General features: G+C 58.2%; 1 protein-coding gene across 1 annotated transcript in view; it reads right to left on the bottom strand.

The window, feature by feature from the left end:
* Nucleotides 1–289: 289 nt before the first annotated feature.
* Hcn4 (hyperpolarization activated cyclic nucleotide gated potassium channel 4) overlaps nucleotides 290–21705 on the bottom strand; it is a 36951-nt gene continuing 15535 nt past the window's right edge. Inside the window, exons 2-8 of the mRNA XM_070042716.1 lie at nucleotides 16265–16688; nucleotides 7071–7232; nucleotides 4875–5093; nucleotides 3364–3510; nucleotides 3030–3270; nucleotides 2031–2195; nucleotides 290–1838 (exon numbers count right to left, since the gene is read on the bottom strand). Coding sequence (XP_069898817.1) covers nucleotides 514–1838; nucleotides 2031–2195; nucleotides 3030–3270; nucleotides 3364–3510; nucleotides 4875–5093; nucleotides 7071–7232; nucleotides 16265–16688 — 2683 coding nt within the window. The 3' untranslated portion in view covers nucleotides 290–513. The remainder of the gene's footprint in view (nucleotides 1839–2030; nucleotides 2196–3029; nucleotides 3271–3363; nucleotides 3511–4874; nucleotides 5094–7070; nucleotides 7233–16264; nucleotides 16689–21705) is intronic.

The following is a 21705-nucleotide window of genomic DNA, read 5'->3' as shown; positions in this document are numbered from 1 at the left end:
TTGCTACGTTTACAGTAGAGAAAAATGCAAGGCCCTCAGAGGCCTGGGCACAGGGGGTGCCCCCCCCACCTCTGGGGATGGGCGAGGGGGGGGAACTCCCCAGCAGAATGGCCTAAGTTCACAGGAGCTACTCGCTCCAAAACCAATACAATGACACACCTGCTCCAGGAACCCCCAAATAATCACCTGCACCCCCTCCCAGAGGTCCCCACCTGCTTTTCTTTTTACCTTGGAGCCTTATCTGCTTTTCCTCCAGCCTCCCTCCCTCCCTCCCTCCCTCCCTCTAGTGAAGAGTATTAAAATTGTCTAGAAAAGCAAGGGACCAAAAATCTGCGGCTCTAGGAATGCCTGGTTATTTTCTGCTGTCTTTTGTTGTCTGGGATGTTCTGGGGGGTGTTTGTTTTTAATGAGAATTATTATTGTTATTGGTATATCTCCTAATCACAGTTAAACCTGCAGGAAGAAAAGAGGGAGGAAAAAAAAAAAGAGGGAGGGAAGGAGGGAGGGCCCGGCTCATAGGTTCGACGGCAGTTTGGAGCGCACTGGCTCAGACCTGGTCCCAGCTTCCCTCTGGGGTGCAGCAGTCAGAGGGGGCCCCCCAGAAGAGCCAGCTCTTGCCCCGAACAAAGAAAGAGGGGGTGGCAGAGAACCTGAGGATGTCTTCCGAGGCAGAGTGACATGCTGGCCGGGGCTGGCACCATGGGGCCTCCCGCTGCCCCCCTCGGCCCCCCGGGGGAAGAGGGGGAAGGCGGCCACCGACTCCCCCGAGGAGTGCGGGGAGGCTCTGCGGAGAGTCTGCGCCCCGTCTTGGGGCAGGGCGGGCTGCGAGGCTGAGATGAGCTTGAGGTCCTGGGTGAGGCGTCCCGGGGTGAGCGGGGGGGTCCCCCGGCGCTGGGGGACCTGGGGAGGCGGGGGGCTGGAGGCGGGGGGCAGCAGCAGGGAGCCGTGGGAGCCAGAGGCCCGGGGGGCCGCGCTGGGGAAAGTTCTGGGGGGGCCGGGGGGGCTGAGGCCGCCCCGGGGGGTCGGGGCTCCGGGGGAGGCGCCCCCGGGGGCCGCGGCCGCGCAGCTCGGCCGCGGGGGAGTCTCGGGCGTGCGGGGCAGGCCCGGGGCCGCCTCCCCGGGGGGCTGGCCCAGCTGCCCGGGGCTGGCCGTCGGGGATCGGGAGCAGGGCGGCGGCGGCAGGCAGTGCTCCGGGAGCCCCAGGCCGGCGCGGGCGGCGGGCGGCGGCGCGGCCTGCGGCGGGGTGAGCAGCGGCGACTCGGACGACGACCGGGAGCCGCCCGGCGCCTTGTGGAAGTGGCCGAGGCTGGCGGCGGCGGCGGCGGCCGGCGTGGGGGCCGGCGAGGAGGCGGAGGACGGCAGCAGCGGGCTCAGCCCCGCCGGCGCCGCGAAGCCGGCCAGCTGCTGGATGTGGAAGGACGACGAGGACGGCGTGTCGGCCTGCGAGGGGCTGCTGGCGGGCGACGCGGGGCCCGGCGCGGACGGGAGCAGCGACGGCAGCCGCCGCGCGTGCCGGGGCGTCGGGCCGCCGCCCAGCCCGGCCAGGCCGGCGCCCGGCGGCGGGCGGAAGATGGCGGCGGGCAGGCGCGGGTGGTGCGTGAGCGCGATGGCCACCGAGGTGGTGGCGGCCGCGGCCTGCAGCGGCGCCTGGATGAGCGGCGTCCAGATGACGGGCGGCGCGGGCGGCGCGGGCGCGGCGGCCTGGGCGCGGTGCGCGCAGTGCGCCATCTCGCGGTCGTGCTGCACGATCTGCTGGATGATCTCGTTCTCCTGGTAGTTGAACACGCCCGAGTTGAGGTCGTGCTGCACTTTGTGGAGGAGGATGGAGTTCTTCTTGCCTGGGTCACGGAACGCGAGCAGGGGCTCAGGCCAGAGCCGGGGGCCGGGGGGCCGGGGCTCCGTCCGCCCCCTCCCACCGGGCCGGGGCTCGGTCCCCCCCTTCCCACCGGGCCGGGGCTCGGGCCCCCCCTTCCCACCGGGCCGGGGCTCGGTCCCCCCCCTCCCACCGGGCCCCCCCCCCCGCCCCTCACCGATGCGGTCCAGGCGGTCCAGCGCCACGGTCTCGAAGGCCCGCCGCATCATGGGGTACTCCTCCAGCACCTCGTTGAAGTTGTCCACGCTCAGCGAGTACAGGCGGCAGTAGGTGTCCGCCCTGACGCTGGCCGTGCGCCGGCCCCGGGTCAGCAGGCAGATCTCTGCAGGACAGGAGCGCTCAGCGTGGGGAGGACTCAGCATGGGGAGGACTCAGCATGGGGAGGACTCAGCATGGGGAGGACTCAGCATAGAGGACTCAGCACAGAGTACTCAAGCATGGGGAGGACTCAGCACAGACAGTATTCAGCACGGGGAGGACTCGGAATGGGAGAAGCACCAGGGTCTTGATCTTGGGGCCCACTGCCTGGTACAGCGGCTTCACAGGCCCTCGATGCCCCATTCCTAGGCTGAAGCTACAGTAGACACCCACACCTCCCTACCACAGAGGTATGTCAGCTTGCGCTCCCTGCACACCCTGGAGATGACCTGAAACGCCATCTCAGTGTGGGATCTGCAGGCAGGGCTTCGGGAGGTGACCATATCACACAGGTGCAGCTCGCATAAATTTCATGAAGTGGCCGGCGCCAGTGGCTCACACCTGTCATCCTAAGTACTATGGACGCTGAGATCTGAGGCTCGTGGTTCAAAGCCAGCCCAGGCAGGAAAGTCCCTGAGACTCTTACCTCCAATGAACCACCAGAAGACCAGAAGCGGAGCTGGAGCTCAGCATGGTCCAGTGCGAGCCTTGGGCAAAAAGAGCTGAGGGACAGCACCCAGGCCCAGAGTTCAAATGAATGATAAATAACTCGCTGAGAGCCACAGCATCATGGGAAGAGGCCACAGCAAGATGGCGGTCATCTGCGACCGCGAAGAGGCCCCTCAAGAGGACCCCAACCTCTGGCCGGGTCCCAGCCTCTGGAGCTGTGAGACACGAACTTCCACTGTTGATAAAAGCTGCTGGAACCGGGGGGGGGGATCCCCACTAGCCAGCTCACCTCCAAAATAGGAGCCGTCAGCCAGCTTGGTCTCCTTGTTGCCCTTGGTGAGCACGCTGACCACGCCGTGCTGGATGAAGTACATCTTCTTGCCGATGGTGCCTTCGCGGATGATGTAGTCCCCGGGCTGGAAGACCTCAAAGCGCAGCTTGGTCAGCATGGACGTCACGAAGTTGGGGTCCGCGTTGGCGAACAGCGGCATGGAGGCCACCAGCTTCCGGCAATTGAAGTTGATGATCTCCTGTGGGGGGGGAGGGGAGTCCGAGTTAGGATGCAGGAAGGAGGAGGGTGGAGGAAGTACCCCCCCCCCGCCCAGGCTCCCCGGCCAGCTCACCTCGCGCAGCGGCTCGCTCAGCTCACCCAGGATGCTCTCCTCGTCGAACATCTTGCCTTGGTAGCGGTGCTCGTAGTAATCGTGGATCCGCTGCCGCGTGTCGGGAGGGAGCTTGTGGAAGGACATGTACTGCTCCACCTGCTTGTACTGTGTGTGGGGAGGGGTGTGTGTGGGGGGGGGATTGGGAGGAAGAGAAAGGTGGTCACCTCTAGGCAGCCTGCCCAGCTGCACCAGGATTACAGGCATGCGCTACCATGCCCAACCTGGCTGATTTCTCCTTCATCACCCTCTGCCATGTTGAGTGGCCTGGAATTTCTCTTCCACGGTTTCCTCCCGCTGCTTCCCCTAAGCAAGCCTGCCCCTCGGCTCTGCAGGTTCTCCTGAGCCCTCTCCTTGTTTTGTTGCGGTGGGGTCTAGCTGATCTGAAACGCATGATCCTCCTGCCTCTCACTGCTGTGTGAGGAGTGGATGAATACTGATGAATACTGCTCACTCTGTCAATGTGGCATCAAGGGTCTGACTCGCAGCACCTCTCAGAAACCCATCCACCGCCTTATGGACAGGTAGCCAGCCCTTGCTGGTCAGTCCTCAAGCGAGGCTGAGATCATCAGGAAGCTGCAGCAGTGGCCTGGGGTCGCTGCTGGGATGGACTAAAGGGAGAGGCCCGCCTGCTCGGAGGTGGGCATCCACAGCAGAGCTGGGGTTTCTGCCTCAGTGTCTGTGTAAAGGGTGGTGATCTGGAGCGGAGGGGAAAGGGGAGATGGGGGACACGCATGGAACCCTCCAGAGCTGAGAATGAAGCCGAGCCAATTGCATCATCCAGCCTTCGTGGTTCGTACATGGACACGTGTGAGGGCGGCGTGGAAGGTCGTCACGCCTCAACAACCTACCCGAGGGGAGGAGGGCCAGGCCAGGAAGGAAGGAAACCCAGCACTGTCATCAGGGAAACCAAGTGAGCCATACAAAGGCCTGGGACCTGCTGAACACTGATGGGCTGAGCAAAGACCCAGAAAGATCTACTGGTCCCCTTCAACAGAGAGACTGACACGCCACTGAGGGAGGAAGGGCAGGCACAAGTCAGGAGGCATTGATGGAGCAGGGCGCTGGTGCGCACACCTGTCATCCCAGCTACTCAGGAGGCTAAGAGGCTGAGGATCGTGGTTCAAGGCCAGCCTGGGCAGGAAAATCTGTGAGACTCTTATCTCCAATGATCTACCAAAAAAGCCACAAGTGGAAGCTGTGGCTCAAGTGGTAAAGCGCTAGCGTTGAGCACAAAAGTTCAAGGACAGTGCCCAGGTCCTGAGTTCAAGCCCAAGGACTGAGGAGCACGCGTGCGCACGCGCACACAGACAGAGACTCACAGGGCCCTTTCTGGGTTTCAGGCCAGGGAGCTGATGGGAATTCTCATCCAGGAGGTGTCCCCAGCGCCACCCCGCAGCCTAGATCACAGGCAGGGCTGGCACCCGCGGGCTGCCCCTGCTTTGTTCCCTCTGGCCAAGGCTCCGGCCTACCTTCTCCTGGTACTGGCGCCGAGAGGAGTCCAGGGACTGGATGAGTGCGGTGGCATGGCCGATGAACATGGCGTAGCAGGTGGCGCCCACGATCATGCTGAGCATGGTGAGCCACACGTCCGACATGCCCACCGGCGCCTGCCGCCCGTAGCCGATGCACAGCATGTGGCTCATGGCCTTGAAGAGGGCGTAGGAGTACTGTTTCCCCCACGAGTTGTTCTGTGGACGGACAGGGGGACCGGGCTGAACGGGCTGGGCCAGGGGCAGGCGGGGCCCTGCTCGCTCGCCCCCTACAAGATTTGCTGCCCCCCCCCAGCCTGACTTTTCCAGTGGCTAAACTTGGGGCTCTCCACCCCCCCCCCCCCGCGCCGGTTCTTGCTTTGGCTGATGGTCCTGGATGAGGGCCAGGGAGACCCCATTTCCTCTTACAGTGAGGGGCAGGGATCCAGCTGGAAATGAGAGCGAGGAGACCAGGGTAGCCCCCGCGGGGTAGCCTGGAGCCTCTTTGGCTGAATAGCAAGTTCTGCACCCCCCTACCCCGCTGTCCCTAGCTGGTCAACATACCCCACTCCCACCCCAAACCACTGCTAGGCAAAGCCCATGCCCCTACTGACCTCCGTTACAAAACCAGAGACTCTCCCCCGGGGGCTGGGGGACAGCTGGGCAGCCAGAGCTCCCCAAACCTGGTCCTCCTTTGACGATTCAAGTGGAAGTTAACCCCCACCCCCACCCCGTGGAAGGAAGCCTGTCCACCCACCCGGGGCTGTGGCCACTAGCTCCGCTCCCCCTGCCCCAGAGGTGGCCTGCAGAGGAGGTGACGAGGAGGCTCGTGGCTATATCTGTCTCCGAAGCCAGCCGGTGGTGTTGCCAAGAAGGCTCGGCGTGGGAGCACGGGCTCAGAAAGAGCCGCTTCCGGAATGCAGTGTGCCAGGGGTGTCCCCTTCCCGTCCAGAGGCTCTGTGCCTCGCGGGAGGAGTCACCGGCGACCCCACACACACCCGCCCCCTCCCCACTGACAGGAACCCAAGCCAGTGTGCCCGCCTGCAGTCCCTGCCCTGAGCCCTGAGGACTCCCCTAGCACCAGGCTGCCCGCAGCACCTGCAGGAGGGCAGGCCCAGGAACCTCAGACGCCAGGGCCAAGTTCAAGGTCACCCGTGCTGGGCAGAGCTGGGCTCCTGCCTTGGGCACAGCGGCTCAGTCCACACCAGGGCAGGGCGGGCAGAGCTGGCTGGCTCCCGGGGGTGGAAGGGGTCTGGGGAGCCCAAGGGCAGCACCCCCCCGAGTTGCCGCCTATGTTTTAGGGGAGGAAGGGAAGTTTCCAGACGCATTACTGAGCCTCTGGGGGAAGGGCACGGGGGGGGGGGGGGGGCCTCAATCCCCAGGCCTGGCCGGGCGCGTTCATTTACACTTAGCTCATCAAAAGGCTGTTCTGCAAAGGCCTGTGGGATGCTGGAAGACCTTGGGGTCTCTTTTTTCCTTCCCCTGGGGCCCTGGGCATTTGCTTTCAGACCAAACCACACACTGCCTAAGGGAGAGGAGACACAGTAGCTCATCACAGCCAGAGAAAGGCTCACGGGTTTGGATTTTTTTTGGGGGGGAGGGTCCTTCCACCCCCATGGGAGGCTGTTCCTGCCCAAGCAGGGCTGGGGGGCGCTCTTCCTCATGGCTTCTAGGGCTGCAGGTACTTACCCAGCTGCAGGGCTGGAGGGGACGGGAGGCCAGGCGGCCATCTGCCTGCTCTCCATGGCTGGTGTGCATGTGTATGTGCGTGCGTGCGTGCGTGTGTGTCTGTCTGTGTCTGTCTGTCTGTCTGTCTGGGAGCCAGGCATCCCAGCTCTACCTCTGGAGCAGAAAATGTTCCTGTCTAATAATCTGGTCATCCGTGTGGGCTAGAGATGTCTGATTTCTGGGGTTCAGCTTCCAGGGGGCAGCAGATCTGAGGTCACATCCGGTCCCGGGGGCCTTAAGTCTTCTTGGGTGACATCAGGCCACACTGTGTGGCTGCGATGGTTGGAAGGTGGCAGCGACAATTCACAGCCAAGGGCTGTGAATGGCATCGGGCACGGGCAGCGCCGTGGGACGGGCAGGGCAGCGATCTACACCACCTGGTCCTGTGCGCTCCCCCGTGCATTCTCTGCCCATCCGGGGTCGGGGGGGGGGCGAGGGCCCCTCGGGGGAGGCGGGGGGGGCACTCACCACCATGCCGTTCATGGACACCCAGCAGTCATGCGGGAAGTCCTGCAGCATGGGCACCAGGAACTGCAGGCAGCCGTCCCAGTGGCACAGCAGCAGCATCATGCCGATGAGGTTCACGATGCGCACCACGGCGCTGGCTAGGTCGTAGGTCATGTGGAAGATCTGCCGGCGGAGGCGCGGAGTGAGGGGCGCAGGCACCGCCCCGCCCCATGGCCCCCATTGCCGGCCACACGCAGGCCAGGCCGGATCAGGGGAGAGACAGCTGGGCCTGAGCCCCCCAAGAGGTAAGAATACAGGCTGTGGGGTCCCAGAGAGGGGGCCCAGGGCCACATACAGAAGATACAGCTGTCAGACTATGTGGATCCTAGTGTAGTCCACACACAGTCTGAGAAGACGCCTTGTTGGTACACCAGCCGAGTGCTGGTGGCTCACACCTGCCGTTCCAGCTACTCAGGAGGCTGAGCTCTGAGCATCATGGTTCAAAGCCGGCCGGGGCAGGGAAGCGTAAGACTCTGATCCCCAATAAACTACCCCCAGACAAACCACAGACGTGGAACTCTGGCTCGAATGGTTTACATGCTAACCTTGAGCAAAAGCAGCTCAGGGACAGTGCCCAGGCCTTGAGTTCAAGCCCCAGCACCAGCACGAAATAACCTTGTAGATACATGGTGCTCTCCAGAAGCCATGGTTTAGAGTCAGGCCCAGGGCTGGAACTTAGAATCTCTGAATCCAGCCCAGGAGCCTACAGCGAGGGCAAAGTCAGCCCTCAGACGGTGGGGGGGGGGTGGGCAGCCTTGGGCCACAGGCTCCACGTTCCTCCCCCGCCCCCCGCCCCCCAGGCCCGGAGTCTACCCAACTCCTCGCTGCACTGATCTTGCAAAGAATATAAACCCAACCTCTCTGATCATGTTTTTCTTGTCATCTGGAAAATGGTGATAAAAACGTCTTAGCGGAACGAGTTGTCAAAAAGATTAAATTATACATATAAAGTACTTACTTCATACTGAGTAGAGAAGTATTGGATAAATTACAAGCCGTAATGAACTGCTAAGTTGTTATTAATAATTCATCTTCCTTTAGCAAGTGTAAGTAGCAATGCTCTGGGGTGTTTTTTGGGGGGGGTTGTTGCTTGCATCAAGGATGGCGGCACCCTGAGCCCCGGCCCCCAGCCCCCCTCCACTCCTGAGGCTCCAAGGAGGCTGCGGCGTGGTAGGGCAGCATGGACCTGCCCAGTATCCCTGCTCGCTTCCTGACATTACGCACGCTGACGTCTGGCAGGGGTCACCACGGGGATGGTACAGCGAGGGCAGGCAGGGCTGGGGAGTCTAAGGCAGGCCCGGAGAGGTCCTGGCCAAGGAGGAATGGGCTTGGGGTGGCTCCAGCCACCAAGCTTTAGATCTGGTCCCTCAACAGTGGGCAAATGCACTGCTCCTGGAAAGGGGCTTTGGGCCAGAGATCTAATGGAAAGCCATTTCAGAAGAAGAAAGGTAAGGCCCAAAGAGACAGGCTCCAGAATTCCCTCTTCTCAGTCCTGATCCTGAAGATCAAGGCCATGGGCTCAGTGGTCCACGGTGGGCAGGACGGAAGGCCCGGAGCTGGGCCCTGCTGAGACCGGGCTGGGGTCCCAGAGGCAGGCCGACTCCTAATGCTCCATGTTCTGTCTCCAGATGGACACGTCCCAAACCCCACTCTTCCCTGTCTCCCATCTAGGGTCACTGGTGTCGCATCTGCTCAGTTTAGGCCCTTGGGCCCACGTCCTGTAGAGACATCTCCAGATTTTCTACTCCAGTCCAATCCCAGAAGAATCCCCCGATTAGACTTTTGGGCCTTCCAGTCCAGCTGAGCAGCTAGAAAGTAACCCTCAAGACATCAAGTGGGGGCTGGGAAGGTGGCTCAGTGGTAGAGCGCTTGCCTTGCATGCATGAGGCCCTGGTTTTGATTCCTCAGCAGAAAAAGCCAGAAGTGGCGTTGTGGCTCAAGTGGTAGAGTGCTAGCCTTGAGCTGAAGAGCTGAGGGACAGCGCCCAGGCCCAGAGTTCAGACCCCAGGACTGCCAAAAAAATAAAAAGGACATCAAGAGGGCTGTGGTACTCTGACTCCACCTGCGGGCTGTGGCTCCCGTGGCCTCTGTGGCCTGGATTCCAACCAGTCCACCTCCCTCCCTCTGCTCGTGGTCACCTCCTGCAGCTGCCCTGGCGATCTGCAGGTCCTTCACGGCCCCAGCCAGTTCTTACTCGCCTCAGTACTTGGCTAATTCCCACCTGCTGTGTGTCCTTCCTTCAGCTCCTTCTACCGTCAGCCATTTCATGGAAAGGCCCTACAGCCCTGTGAGAAGCAGGCCCAGCTTCTCCCGGCCACCCTCCCCGGGGATGGACTCTTGGCCTGATTCATTTCCTCTGTGGCAGGAAAATCACATTTACTGCCAGTTATGGTAGCACACGTCTATAAGCCCAGCAACTTTGGAGATGGAGAGCTAAAAGATGGTGGTCCAGGCCACCCTGGGCACAACAAGATAATTTATCTGAAAAAAAGTAATAATAACCTAAATGCTGGGCACTGGTGACTCATGCCTGTCATCCTAACTACTCAGGAAGCTGAGATTTGAGGATCACAGTTCAAAGCCAGCCCAAGCAGACAAATCCATGACACTCTGATCTCCAATTAGCAAAAGAAAAAGCAAGAAGTAGAGGTATGGTTCAAGTGGTACAGTGCTATCCTTGTGTGAAAAAGCCACACAAGACCTCCAGGCCCTGAGTTCAAGCACACACATAATAAATGAATAATCTCAACAAACAAAAAGGCCTGGTGGTGTGGCTCAAGTGGTAGAACAGGGGCTGGGAAGGTGGCTCAGTGGTAGAGCGCTTGCCTTGCATGCATGAGGCCCTGGGTTCGATTCCTCAGCACCACATAAGCAGAAAAACCTGGAAGTGGCGCTGTGGCTCAAGTGGTAGAGCGCTAGCCTTGAGCTGAAGAGCTGAAGGACAGCGCCCAGGCCCAGAGTTCAGGCCCCACAACCAAAAAACAAAAAAAAAAAAACAAAAAAAACCCCCAAGTGGTAGAGCACTTGCCTAGCAAATGTAAGACCCTGAATTCAAACCCTAGTACTGCCAAATAATAATAATAATAATTTAAAAACTGACATTTACTATCTGGCTTAATACTCTATGAGATAAAGAGTTCTTTTCTGCATTTTTCACTTCGGTATTCCTCCATGCTTGGCAGAGAGGCCTTTCAAACACCTGCTAGTTGCTTGGATATCTGTGCAGATGCTTAGATGAATGAACGCATGTTGCATGGGAGGTAATGTTGTATGGCCGGGCCTTGGCAGCCGGGCCTCAATCCCAACTCCTGTCTACCAGCCGCTCTGGCTCTCAGAGAAAGAAGCATCTGGGCAGGCCTGTGTTCACACAATGTCTTCAATTCTTCTTTGCCTACTTTTTAATTTTTTCTTTCCTTCATAATTGATTTTCTTCCAAGATGGCGTCTTTTCTGTCTCCTTTTTTGCCTTTGCCACTACCGAAGCAGGGCTCAGGACCTGTGGGGCACTCTGTGGCACTGGGAATCTGGGGGTGTGCTGGGAAGACACAGCACAGAGCCCCCCTTCCCTCCCCCCCCCCCCCCCCGCCAGGTAAACAAGGGCCTGGGTGGAGGACTGGTGCAAGGTTCTGACTGCAGAGCCTTGCAGATCCAAATGGGTCCATCCGAGCTTCCAAGGGGATGCTACTGGCCGCACCCCAAGCACTGGACAGCACCCAGGATGTGGTTGCTGAGAGCCAGGTTGGCTGTTGTTGGGAGAAACGGCTCGAGGCTGTGTGCGCCGACCACGGGCTGCGGGACCAGCCACCTGCCAGTCAGCTGCGCTGGGTCAATATTTGCCTTGCTCTTTATATTTCATTAAAACTTGCTTTCACGATGTTGGTTTTCCCTCGGGGAGGGGCGGGGGGGCGAGCACCTTCCTCTCCAGGTCGCCCCAGGCCGCCCCAGGCCTCGCCAGGCAGATAGGCTCCTCCTACCCTCTGGGAGGCCACGCCCACTCCCCTGCCACACCTCCCCTGCGCCTCACTCTCCTAATCTGTGGAATGGGTCAGCAGCTGCAAGCTCCCAGATCTCTGCCTTGGGTCTGGGAAGGAATCGTGTCCACGTGGCTCACAGTGGGTAGTCTGCGCATAGTGGGTTCCTTCCCTTCCCTTCCTCTCTCAGCACTGGAAATGGTCAGTCAAGCTGCCCTGGGGCTTCCTCTTCCTGGGACCTGTTGCATTCCTCCCCACAGCCTCATTTGCTCCACCTGGAAAACCAGGAACTGCCCCAGCCTCTCAGGACCCAGCGCCTGTCATCTACGGCAGAAGGCACGGTATGCTGCTGCAGCCAGGGTCCAGCCCCAGCCTCCCTCCAACCCCACGACCTCTCCCCACTGCTCCCCCGAGTCTGAGAGCTGGAGGAACCATCAGGGTCCACCCAGCCGCTCAGGCCTGGCATCCTGCCTCCAGCCTGCTGGAAGAATAGAAGCTTCTGGAATGGGTCGCTGGAGTGCAGGGGAACAGCTGAAGGGGGGAGGAGGGGGCAACCGAGGTTTCTAACAATAGCCCTGGAGCCTGTAACAAGCTCACACCTCAGAGGGAGGGCCAGGCTGGCTGGGGGAGGCCAGGCAGGGAGGCTGCTGACCTAGATCTCCCGGGGACAGAAAGACGGAGGCTGGGGTCCCTGCCAGCACCATCCTCGCCTAGCCCACCCACCCCCCCAGCGCCTTCCTTTAAGCCCTGTCAGCCACAAGCAGGACCTCAGCACAGGTTCTGTTTTTTACCAAGAGATACTTGAGCCTGAGCTGGGGGGGGGGTGTGTGAAGAGGAGAGGGAAGGTGGGGGGGGTAGTGGAGAGGAGAGGGAAGGGTGGGGGCCAAACCTCAGAAAACACCAGCACGCTGTTAGCTGAGGAAACGGAAGCCCAGCGAGGAAGAGATCAGAGCGCTCCTGTGACCCGGACACCGCCCCCCTTCTCCCCCCTCCAGCCCTCCCCAGCAAGCTGAGCCTGGGAGAAACTTGGGGCCCAAGAGGGCTGACAAGATGGGCTTCATGAAGCCAGCTGGGAAAGCCCAGTCCAATCCCAGGGGTTCAGGGCTGTGTGCCCTGCCGCCTAGAGAAATGAGCTCAAAGCAATTTCCTCTGCAGCTGGTAGGAGAGATAAGGGTGTGCTGGGGTGTAGGGGGGGGGGCTCAGAGCTACCCATCTGGCCTCCTGGGATCTCCCTGCCTGCCAAGTAGATTGAGTAGCAATGTCCAGGTCAGGACCCCCCGAGGGCCCCCTGGGGCCTCTGCCTTCCCAGCGACAAGGCCCAGGCTACACACGGCCCAGCTCACCACGTCTGGACGGTCCAGAATGGAGCCGGGCTGGAGGAGCAGTGCAGATGGCAGCCCTGGGCCTGAGCTCCTGGCATGGATGGCCACGACCCCGGCAAGGGCCCAGGACTACCAGGGGAGCAAGGCTGGCCTCCAGGGGTCGCTGCGGCCTGAGAAGGCAAAGCTTCCACGGAGGCGCCATTGATGACAAATGGGGCAGTGGAGAAGCCAGCAGGGTCTTGCATTTCTACCTGTGATGGGCATTCTGGGAAATATGCCTTCCTCCTTCCTTCACAACGCGGGGCGGCCATCCCCCGACCCCCTCTTCCCCCCCACTGTCCCTTCTCCATCCTGACCGCAGACTCTCCCCACCCCCTCCCCCCATCTCTCAGGGATCTCCAACCCATCAGACCCCGTGTCCTCCGCGCAGGTCAGAGCACAGCTGGATGGTGAGCATCTGGAGTGAGTGGAGGCCGGGCACCCAGTGAAGGGCACCAGAGGGAGCTTCATGGCATCGGGGGAGCAGAACAGAAGGGAGGCCCTCCGTCATACAGATCCCACCACTGAGTGGCTCAGCGGCCCCTTCGGATCCAGTCTCCTCGCCAGGTGAATGGGGGCTAAGCCCCGCCCTGTGTACCTAGCCGCGTAGGCATGAGTAACCAATGGCCTGCTGCTAACACATTGGGGGAGGGGTGTTTATTAAAGAACTTCTTTTACTCAGGGCCTGGGTGCTGTCCAGCTCAAGGCTGGTGCTCTACCATTTGAGCCACAGCTCCACCTCCAGCTTTTTGGCGATTCGTTAATTCATAGGAGTCTCGTGGCCTTTCCTTCCTGAGGCTGGCTTTGAACCACAATCCTCAGATCTCAGTCTCCTGAGTAGCTCAGATGGCAGGCGTGCCCTACCAGGGCTTGGCTTTTAAGTGGCTTTTTTTTTTTTTTTTTTTTACAGCAGGGTGAAGGTCTCTACAAACATCAGATTCTATAGTCACCCATTCTGCAGATAAAGAGAACAAGGCTCAGAGTCAAGGGAGCAGAGCAGGGCCACACGCTCACACAGTGTGGAGTTGGGGTTTAATTTGGGTCTCCAATGTGCCGTTCCAATTCGAAAGCCCACCAGGAGCCAGGCGCTGGAGGTTCTCATGCCTGTCATCCTAGCTACTCAGGAAGCGGAGATCTGAAGATCCAGATTCAAAGCCAGCCTGGGCAGGAAAGTCTGTGAGACAGGTATCTCCAATGAACCACCAGAAAACCAGAAGTGGAGCTTTGGCTCAAAGTGGTAGAGTGCTAGGCTTAGGTAAAAAGAGCTCAGGGACAATGCCCAGGCCCCAAGTTCAAGGCCAACAATCCAACAGGAAAAAAAAGTCACCAGGATCCTGTTACCTGGACCAGGGGCTGCCATCCTTCTAGGAGCGCAGATACCTCGGCTCCTGCCCGTCCTTCCTCCCGACCTTGAGTGAGTCATGGTCCCTGTTTATCAGCAGGAGTCATGCAAATGCTCCAAGCCACAAAAGTGTATTTCTGCCAGTGGGGGGGGGGCATTCTGCCCGGCTGGTGTAGGCCCTTCTTCGGAGACACGCGTGTTTGCGATGCCTCTGACCTGAATCTGCCAAGGGCCCCGCCTGTCAGCCGTGGGTGCAGCAGCCACGTGGGGAGGAGGAGCGGTGTGGGGCGGGGACTGTGGACCCAGATCGCGGCCTTTCCACGCAATTCAGGCCTTCTTGGAGACTGGGGACCCACAGACATGGCCGACAGTCCCCATCAGCACGGCCCTCTCCAAGCCCAGGGGAAGGGGTCACAGAGCCCCTCACCCGCAACCCCAGAACCCCCAGGCTGGCCTGCAGGTGCCAGAGCAAGTACTCAGTAGTGACAAACACACCTCCACACCTCTGGGTTCCCAACAAGGTCACTGGCCACATCTTTTCCCCTGGAGACAAGCACCCAGCCCACGGATGAGCTAGAGTTCTTCAAAACTCATTTGCAGGTGTTGTTGTTGTTGTTTGTTTTGTGTTTTGGTCATGGGGCCTGAACTCGGCCTGGGCGCTGTCCCTCAGCTCTTCAGTTCAAGGCTAGCGCTCTACCACTTGAGCCTCGGCACCATTTCCAGCCTTTTCTGTTTATGTGGTGCTAAGGAATCAAACCCAGGGCCTCATGCATGCGAGGAAAGCGCTCTACCACTGAGCCACCTTCCCAGCCACGTGTTTGCTGGGTTTTTTTATTTTAATTTTTTATAAATTTTGTGCTTTACAAATTACTCAGTTTGTAGAATTTATTTATTTATTTATTTATTTTGGGTCTGGTCGTGGGGCCTGAACTCTGGGTCTGGGCGCTGTCCCTCAGCTCTTCAGCTCAAGGCTAGTGCTCTACCACTTGAGCCACAGCGCCACTTCCAGGTTTTTCTGCTTATGTGGTGCTAAGGAATCGAACCCAGGGCCTCATGCATGCAAGGCAAGCGTTCTGCCACTGAGCCACCTTCCCAGCCCTTGTTGGTTTTTTAATGTGTGGTCCTGGGATTTGAATTCCAGCCTGGGTGCTGTCCCTGAGCTATTTATTTATGTATTAGCTCAAGGCAGCTACTCTACCACTTGAGCCATGCCTCCACGTCTAGCTTTTTGAGGGGCAACTAATTGGCAATAACAATCTCACAGACTTTCCTGCCTGGGCTGGCTTCAAACCAGGATCCTCAGGACTCAGTCTCCTGACCTGCTAGGATTACTGGCAGGAGCCACCATTGACTTAGTTTCTGTTGTAATGTTGTGCAAAGGAACCCAGGATCTTGGGGGAAGGGCCACATCCTGCGCAGAGGCCGGCCAGGCTGCTGGCTGAGGCCTGAGAGCGCTTTGTGGGGAGAGACATTCCAACTCTTTTCTTCTGACTGGGAAATGCTCAGCTGTGGCACAGACGGTTTCAGCCAATCCCCACTGAACTTTGCTTGATGCCCTGCCCTCAAGGGCTGCCCATCTCTGTCTCCTCCCTCCCTTCCTCCCTTTCCCCATCACCAGATCCCCCCCCCCCCCCCCCGTGCTCCTCCATCACATTCTTATAGAGCCTCATCTCCTGGGTTGCTCTAGAACAGCCCAATGTAAAACCACTGCGAACACCGGTCGCCTGTAATCCTAGCTACTCAGGAGGCTGAGATCTGAGGATCGCGGTTCAAAGCCAGACCAGGCAGGAAAGTCCACGAGACTCTTATTTCCAATAAACCACTAGAAAACCAGAAGTGGTGCTGTGGCGAAAGTGGTAGAGCGCTCGCCTTGAGCTGAAGAACTCTGCGCCCAGGCCCAGAGTTCAAGCCCCATGACTGACTAAATAATAAATAAAACCACTGTCAAGGAAAAAATTTACCAAAATCAGATTTCCATCATGCTGAATCTGTAGCTCTAGGAACACAGGCCATTCTTCCACAGCAACAGCTAAGCAGGGCTGAGCAGAGGCTGCCCAATCCAGGCAGGTGCATTCCCTAGCTCTTTCTCGTCAGGACCCCACATCTCCAACTGTCCCCCAAATGGCCCTTTTCTGGCCTTTGGAGTTTACACAACCCCAATGGTGTCTCCTCTCCCATGTGTGTATCTATAGTTGGCCGCCATTTCACCAATCATCAGGCATGTAACAGGGGTAAAATCGCTTCACTTTTCAGTTTCCTTGCGCTAAACGCAAGTTTTCCGTGCACCCACGTGGCACCCTTTATGGTTGCTGTGGACCTGGGTGGGACAGTGTGTATCGAATGCTTTGGGCAGCATCACACATGTGCTATGCAGTACAGAAAGGACTAGTATTTATCCTCTTGGAGTAGGTATGCCTGCTGCAATTGGACAGCCGTGTCCAGCAACCTGAGATTTCAGAAGACGGGTGGTCTGGCCACTTACCTCCTCCCACTGGTGAATGTATCGGATCAGGCGCGAGAGCCGCAGGAGGCGGAGAAGGCTGAGGATCTTGGTGAAGCGGACGATGCGCAAGGCCCTGGCGGTCTTGTAGACCTCAGAATCGATGCGCGTCTCCACGATGAGGAAGATATAGTCCACGGGAATGGAAGAGACGAAGTCCACCACAAACCAGCTCTTGAGGTACTTCATCTTGATGCGCTGCGGGTCGAGGATGATCTCAGTGTTGTCCTCTACTACGATCCCCGTGCGGAAGTTCAGGACCAGGTCGACCAGGAAAAAGGTGTCAGACACCACGTTGAAGACGATCCAGGGCGTGGTGTTCTCGTCCTTGAAGAAGGTGATGCCCACAGGGATGATGATCAGGTTTCCCACCATCAGCAGCAGCATGGTCAGGTCCCAGTAAAATCTGCCGGGGAAAACACAGGACTCGAGTCACCAGGAGAGGGGAGAGACTAAGGGAAGGTGCTCCAAGGGTGAGCCAACAGGAGCCAGAGAAGTCTTGTGTGTATATTTGTTGTTTTGTTTTGTTTTTTGCCAGTCCTGGGGCTTGAACTCAAGGCCTGGGGTGTTGCCCCTGAGCCTCTCTGTACTCAAAGCTAGCACTCTACCACTTGAACCACAGCACCACTTCTGGTTTTTTGTTTTTGTTTTTGTTTTTCTGAGTAGTTTACTGGAAATAAGAGTCTCACAGACTTTCCTGCCTGGGCTGGCTTTGAAACACGAACCACAGATCTCAGCTTCCTGAGGAGCTAAGATGACAGGCCTGAGCCACCAGTGCCCGGCTGGAAGAGGCTCTTCATGCACTACGGATGCCCTCTGCCCTGCAGTGGGGGGACAAACCTCCTCCATCTTTCCCCTCCCCCCAGGAGAGTTCTGCTGACACGCAAAGCATGCAGGGGCCCCGAGGGGGGAGAGAGAGGCTGTTTTAGGGTCTGATCACCCCAGCTCCTTCAGACTGAAGCTGGGCTGCCAGGCCCATGCCACACACACGGTGACCAGAGGACAAGGATGTGTCCAGGCCTATGCCAGGTGCCCGGGAGGCAAGAGGCCTTGGCCCTAGTCCAGGCTCTGCCGTGGATAATACAAGGAGACGCTGAACGGGTCCCTCTTCACCCTGGGCCTCAGTTTCCCTACTTTGCCATGACTCCTGTCATTCCGATCTGCCCCTCCCCCTCAGCTGACTCCCTGGAACCCCACCCCCATTACTGAGCAAATGTCTGACCATCTCACTTCCCCACGGGGCTTCTCTTCCCAGGCATCTGACGCCCCACTCCACCTCCAAGAACTCACTAGGCCTCGAGAGCACCCTCCCCTCACTGCACCCCTTTCCCCTGGGGCCCAGAAGCACCCGCCGCACCCTCTGCCTACCAGGGTCTCGGGGCAAAGCTCCTCCGAGAGGTGGAGCAGGGCGAGGTGGCACACAGCCGGCTCTTTAGTCTGCGCTGGGGCTTATCTGCCCCCCAGAACTGGCAGAGGCCTTCTGCAGTGTACAGCCAGCACTGCCACGCCCAGACCCACACCTGCGAGGCCTGGCCGCTCCGCCCAGGCCGCTGCCCAAGCACCGAGACCCACAGCTTGCTGGACCAAGATCACAGGTCAGGCAGGAGCAAGCACCCCCCTCCAGAATAAGTGACCTTTCAGCCAGAAGGAAAGACAGGGTGGGGAACAGGCCAGTATTCTCGAGTCTCCCCAAAATCTGGATGGACTCCGGCCTGAAGAGTTGCATGCTTGCCAAGAAATTACTTCACTGGAAATTGTTCTCTTTGCCAGAGTCAACATGGTACCGGGAGTGGAGAAGCAGGGCCAGCATGGGCGGGAAGGGCGCCATCCAGAGGCAGCTTCTGGAAGCTTCTTTGAAAGTCAAGCCCTTGAGGATCTCAAGACAGGGGCCTCATGGGGGGGTGGTTCTCTCCTTCTCCAAGAACCCACTGGGCCTCGAGGGCACCCCCCCACACACACACAGCCTCCACACCCTCCTGAAAAGAACACAGCACTAGCCCAGGAGGCCTGGGGCCTAGGAGAATGGCACCAACTACTATGGAATGTTCTGGAGTTGGAAGCACCGCCCAGCCACATTCACCCCACTCACCAGCAGCTGCGTGCACTCGGCGGGTAACCATTGACACACACACACACAGTGTGTCACACACCATGCACGCTACCATTCCTGCCCATTTAATCTCCGGGGGGGGGGGGGGGAAGAAAACAAAAAAGCAAAAAACAAAACAAAACCCCAATGCTGTAGCACAGAGAAGCCACCAAGGGCCCACGTGCTCCTCCGTCCATGAAGCTAATAATACACCAGGCTAGAAGAGTTTCTAAAATTAACAGATTAGGCGCAAGGCGGCGGGGAATGCTGACTCGGGCAGGCCTGCCACTCCAGCGCATTGCTCCACCCCACCCCCCCCCCCCCCCGCCAGCTCCCTCAATTACAGACCAAATTCAAGACAGTAATTAACAGGAGAATGTTTGCATTTAGTGGTCTTCATAAAACTAAATTACATGAGGCAAAAACACCCATTTCCTTACATTCTGACTAATTGTCTCAATCTCGAGTTTTCCAGATGCTCAAGATATCGCTGGTGGCTGATCCGGGCTGGGGTCTAAACGCTCGAAGTTCTCTGCCTGTCTGGGATCACCCCAGGACGGCTAGCAGAACCGGGCGAAGGAGCATGGATCTGAGGCCAGGTTCCAAACTCCAGTTCCATTCCTATGTCATCATTTACCCACACGTGCCTCAGTTTCCTCACTTATCTGATGATGCTAATCACAAGTCAGGCCTGGGGGTGCACACCTGGAAACCCCAAGAGCTTAGGAGGTCAAGAAGAGGAAGAGCGCAGTGTGAGGCCAGTCTGGGCAAAGTTAGAAAGAGCCTGCTTGAAAAAAAAATAAGCCAGACGCACATGATTCACACCTGTCATCCTAGCTACTCAGGAGGCTGAGATCTGAGGGTTATGGTTCAAAGCCAGCCCAGCTACCAAAGTTCATAAGACTCATGTCTCCAATAAACTACTCAACATTTTTTTAAAAAGCTGTTAATGGCACTGTGGTTCAAGTGGTAGAGTGCTAGCTTTGAGCAAAAGCAGCTCAGGGACAGCGTCCAGACCGACTTCAAGCCGCAAGACCGGCACAACAACAACAAAAAGAAAATTGCCAGGCCTCGGTGGCTCACGCCTGTAATCCTAGCTACTCAGGAGGCTGAGATCTGAGCAACATGTTTCAGAGCCATCCCAGAAAGTCTGTGAGACTCTTATCTCCAATTAACCACCAGAAAACCAGAAGTGGCACTGTGGCTCAGGTGGTAGAGCACTTGCCTTGAGCTGAAGAGCTGAGGGACAGTGCCCAGGCCCAGAGTTCAAGCCTCACATCTGACAAAAAAGAAAAAAGAAAAAAAATCAAAAGGGCCAAGAGTTTAGCTTAAGTGGCAGAATACCTGCCTATCTAGCACAAAAGGGCTGGGTTCAATCCTCAGTCTTGGGGTGTGTGTGTGTGTGTGTGTGTGTGTGTGTGTGTGTGTGTGTGCTCTGTGTGTGTGTGTGTGTGTGTGTACCTAACTAGCAAAATCCTAAGGGTGAAATGAATTGATATCTGTTTGTAAAAGTTCTGATCTATGCCCTATATTATACAGTGAGAAAACAAAACAGATTTGCAGAAGCAGAAGATTAAAATTCTCCAGAGAAGAAAGTATGGAGAGGGGCTGGAAGGGGGGGGCGGGCCCGGTGCATGCGGGAGGGCCAGCGGCTGAAGACGGAGGGTGGGTGGGGGAGGGGACAGTACCTCATTGATCAGCATACAGATAGATCACAGATGAACTCAGCATTTCTGACCTCAGGAAACTGGCCATCCCATTGGAAGGGTAAAAGCTTGGGCAGAAGACAGCTGGGCATCTGCACAGGAGGGGGAGGGAGAAGGGGGAGGGGGGCCCTGGGAGGCCAGGAATGGCTCAGGAAGGGGGGGGTGACACTACTCAGGCGCTGGGATCTGCCCTTGGCCTTGTAGCCTGTCCTTCCATTCTTTACCAGCTGGTTGCACAGATCTCTGAAAACCTGGCCCAGGCTAGAGCCAAAGCTTGCGTTCAGCACCACGGACAGCGACCGTCACGCCTGCCAGCCCGGCTGAGAGGAGTCAGCCAGGGGAAACCAGCATCCTCAGCCTCCTGGCCCCTCCTCATCCCCGATCGGAGTGCTCAGAGGCATCGCGGGTGACTCGGCGACCTCTGCTCATCAAACTCCCAAACGTTTCCCAGGAGTGGAGCACACGCTCTGTGCTCTATGAATGAATGCGGGGAACCCTCACACCACGACTGCACACGCGGCCGCTTGTGTTTTGCAGATGATCCCTAGGCTCTGCACATGCCGCTGCTTGTCTTTTGCAGATGACCCCTGGGCTCAAGGAAAAGGACTTGCAGGGGCAGGACCCTGAGAGGTCTGTCTGAGGGACCCCGGCGAGCTCTTGGGATTCTCGGGTACCTTGGGGGATAGGGGAGGCAGACAAGCCTTCCTGGCGCCTTTGCATGCCTCTGGAGAAGTGTTCTGCCACTGCGGGTGCAGCCCCGACCCCACGGACAGGCGAAGAGGGGGGCTGGAGGCCCAGCCCTCTCCTGGGTGACAGGCTCCCTCACCAGACAGACATGGGAGCCTCATGCAAGGAGACCCAGCTACTCAGGCGGGCTGAGATTTGAGAACTATGGTTTGAAGCCAGCCCAGGCGGGAAAGTCTTATCTCCAATTAACGGCCCAAAAGCCAGAAGTGGAGCTATGGCTCAAGTGGTAGAGCACTAGCCTTGGGGGGAGAAGGGGGGAAAGGTCAGGGAGAGTGCCCAGGCCCTGAGTTCAAGTCCCAGGACTGACACCAAGATAGATAGATAGATAGATAGATAGATAGATAGATAGATAGATAGATAGATAGATAGATAGATAGATAGATAGATCCCCTGATTATCAGCACTGAAGGGGATCAGGCACAGTTGCACCCAGCCTACTGAAGGGAAAACCAAGGTCCACAAAGGAGAGAAGAGTAACAGCATTTCCAAATTCTTGAGACAGATGCCCAGTGCTCATCTAGCACCCTGCCATTCTAGAACCCCAATCCGAGGTGGCAACCAGGGTGGCAGGGCCATGCCCTTGGGAGGAAAGCAGTAGGCCCCACCCAAGACAGGCTGGAGTGGGCACCTGCCTGAGTTAAGAGGCCTGGGTCTTCCCAAGGCCTTTTTCCTGCCCAGTGGGGGTCGTGGTTAGAAGGCTCAGCGGGGCTCAGCCTAGGGAGTCTAGGTCTGACTTGCTGCTGCAGGGCCTCCTACCTGGACGGCAGGCCCACCAGGCAGCAGGGGCCAGTGTTGGAGGCTCAAGGCCCAGGCTGGAACCAATAGGGATGTCTCAACATCTCATGGTATGCACTGAGAAGAAGGTTATTTTTCTAGGAGCT

Source organism: Dipodomys merriami, unplaced genomic scaffold (assembly GCF_024711535.1).
Source record: "Dipodomys merriami isolate MVZ:Mamm:240054 unplaced genomic scaffold, mDipMer1.0.p SCAF_33, whole genome shotgun sequence".
In the NCBI taxonomy this organism is placed as follows: domain Eukaryota; kingdom Metazoa; phylum Chordata; class Mammalia; order Rodentia; family Heteromyidae; genus Dipodomys; species Dipodomys merriami.
Note: the sequence above shows the minus strand (reverse complement) of the source record. Positions and strands in the feature narration are given on the sequence as shown.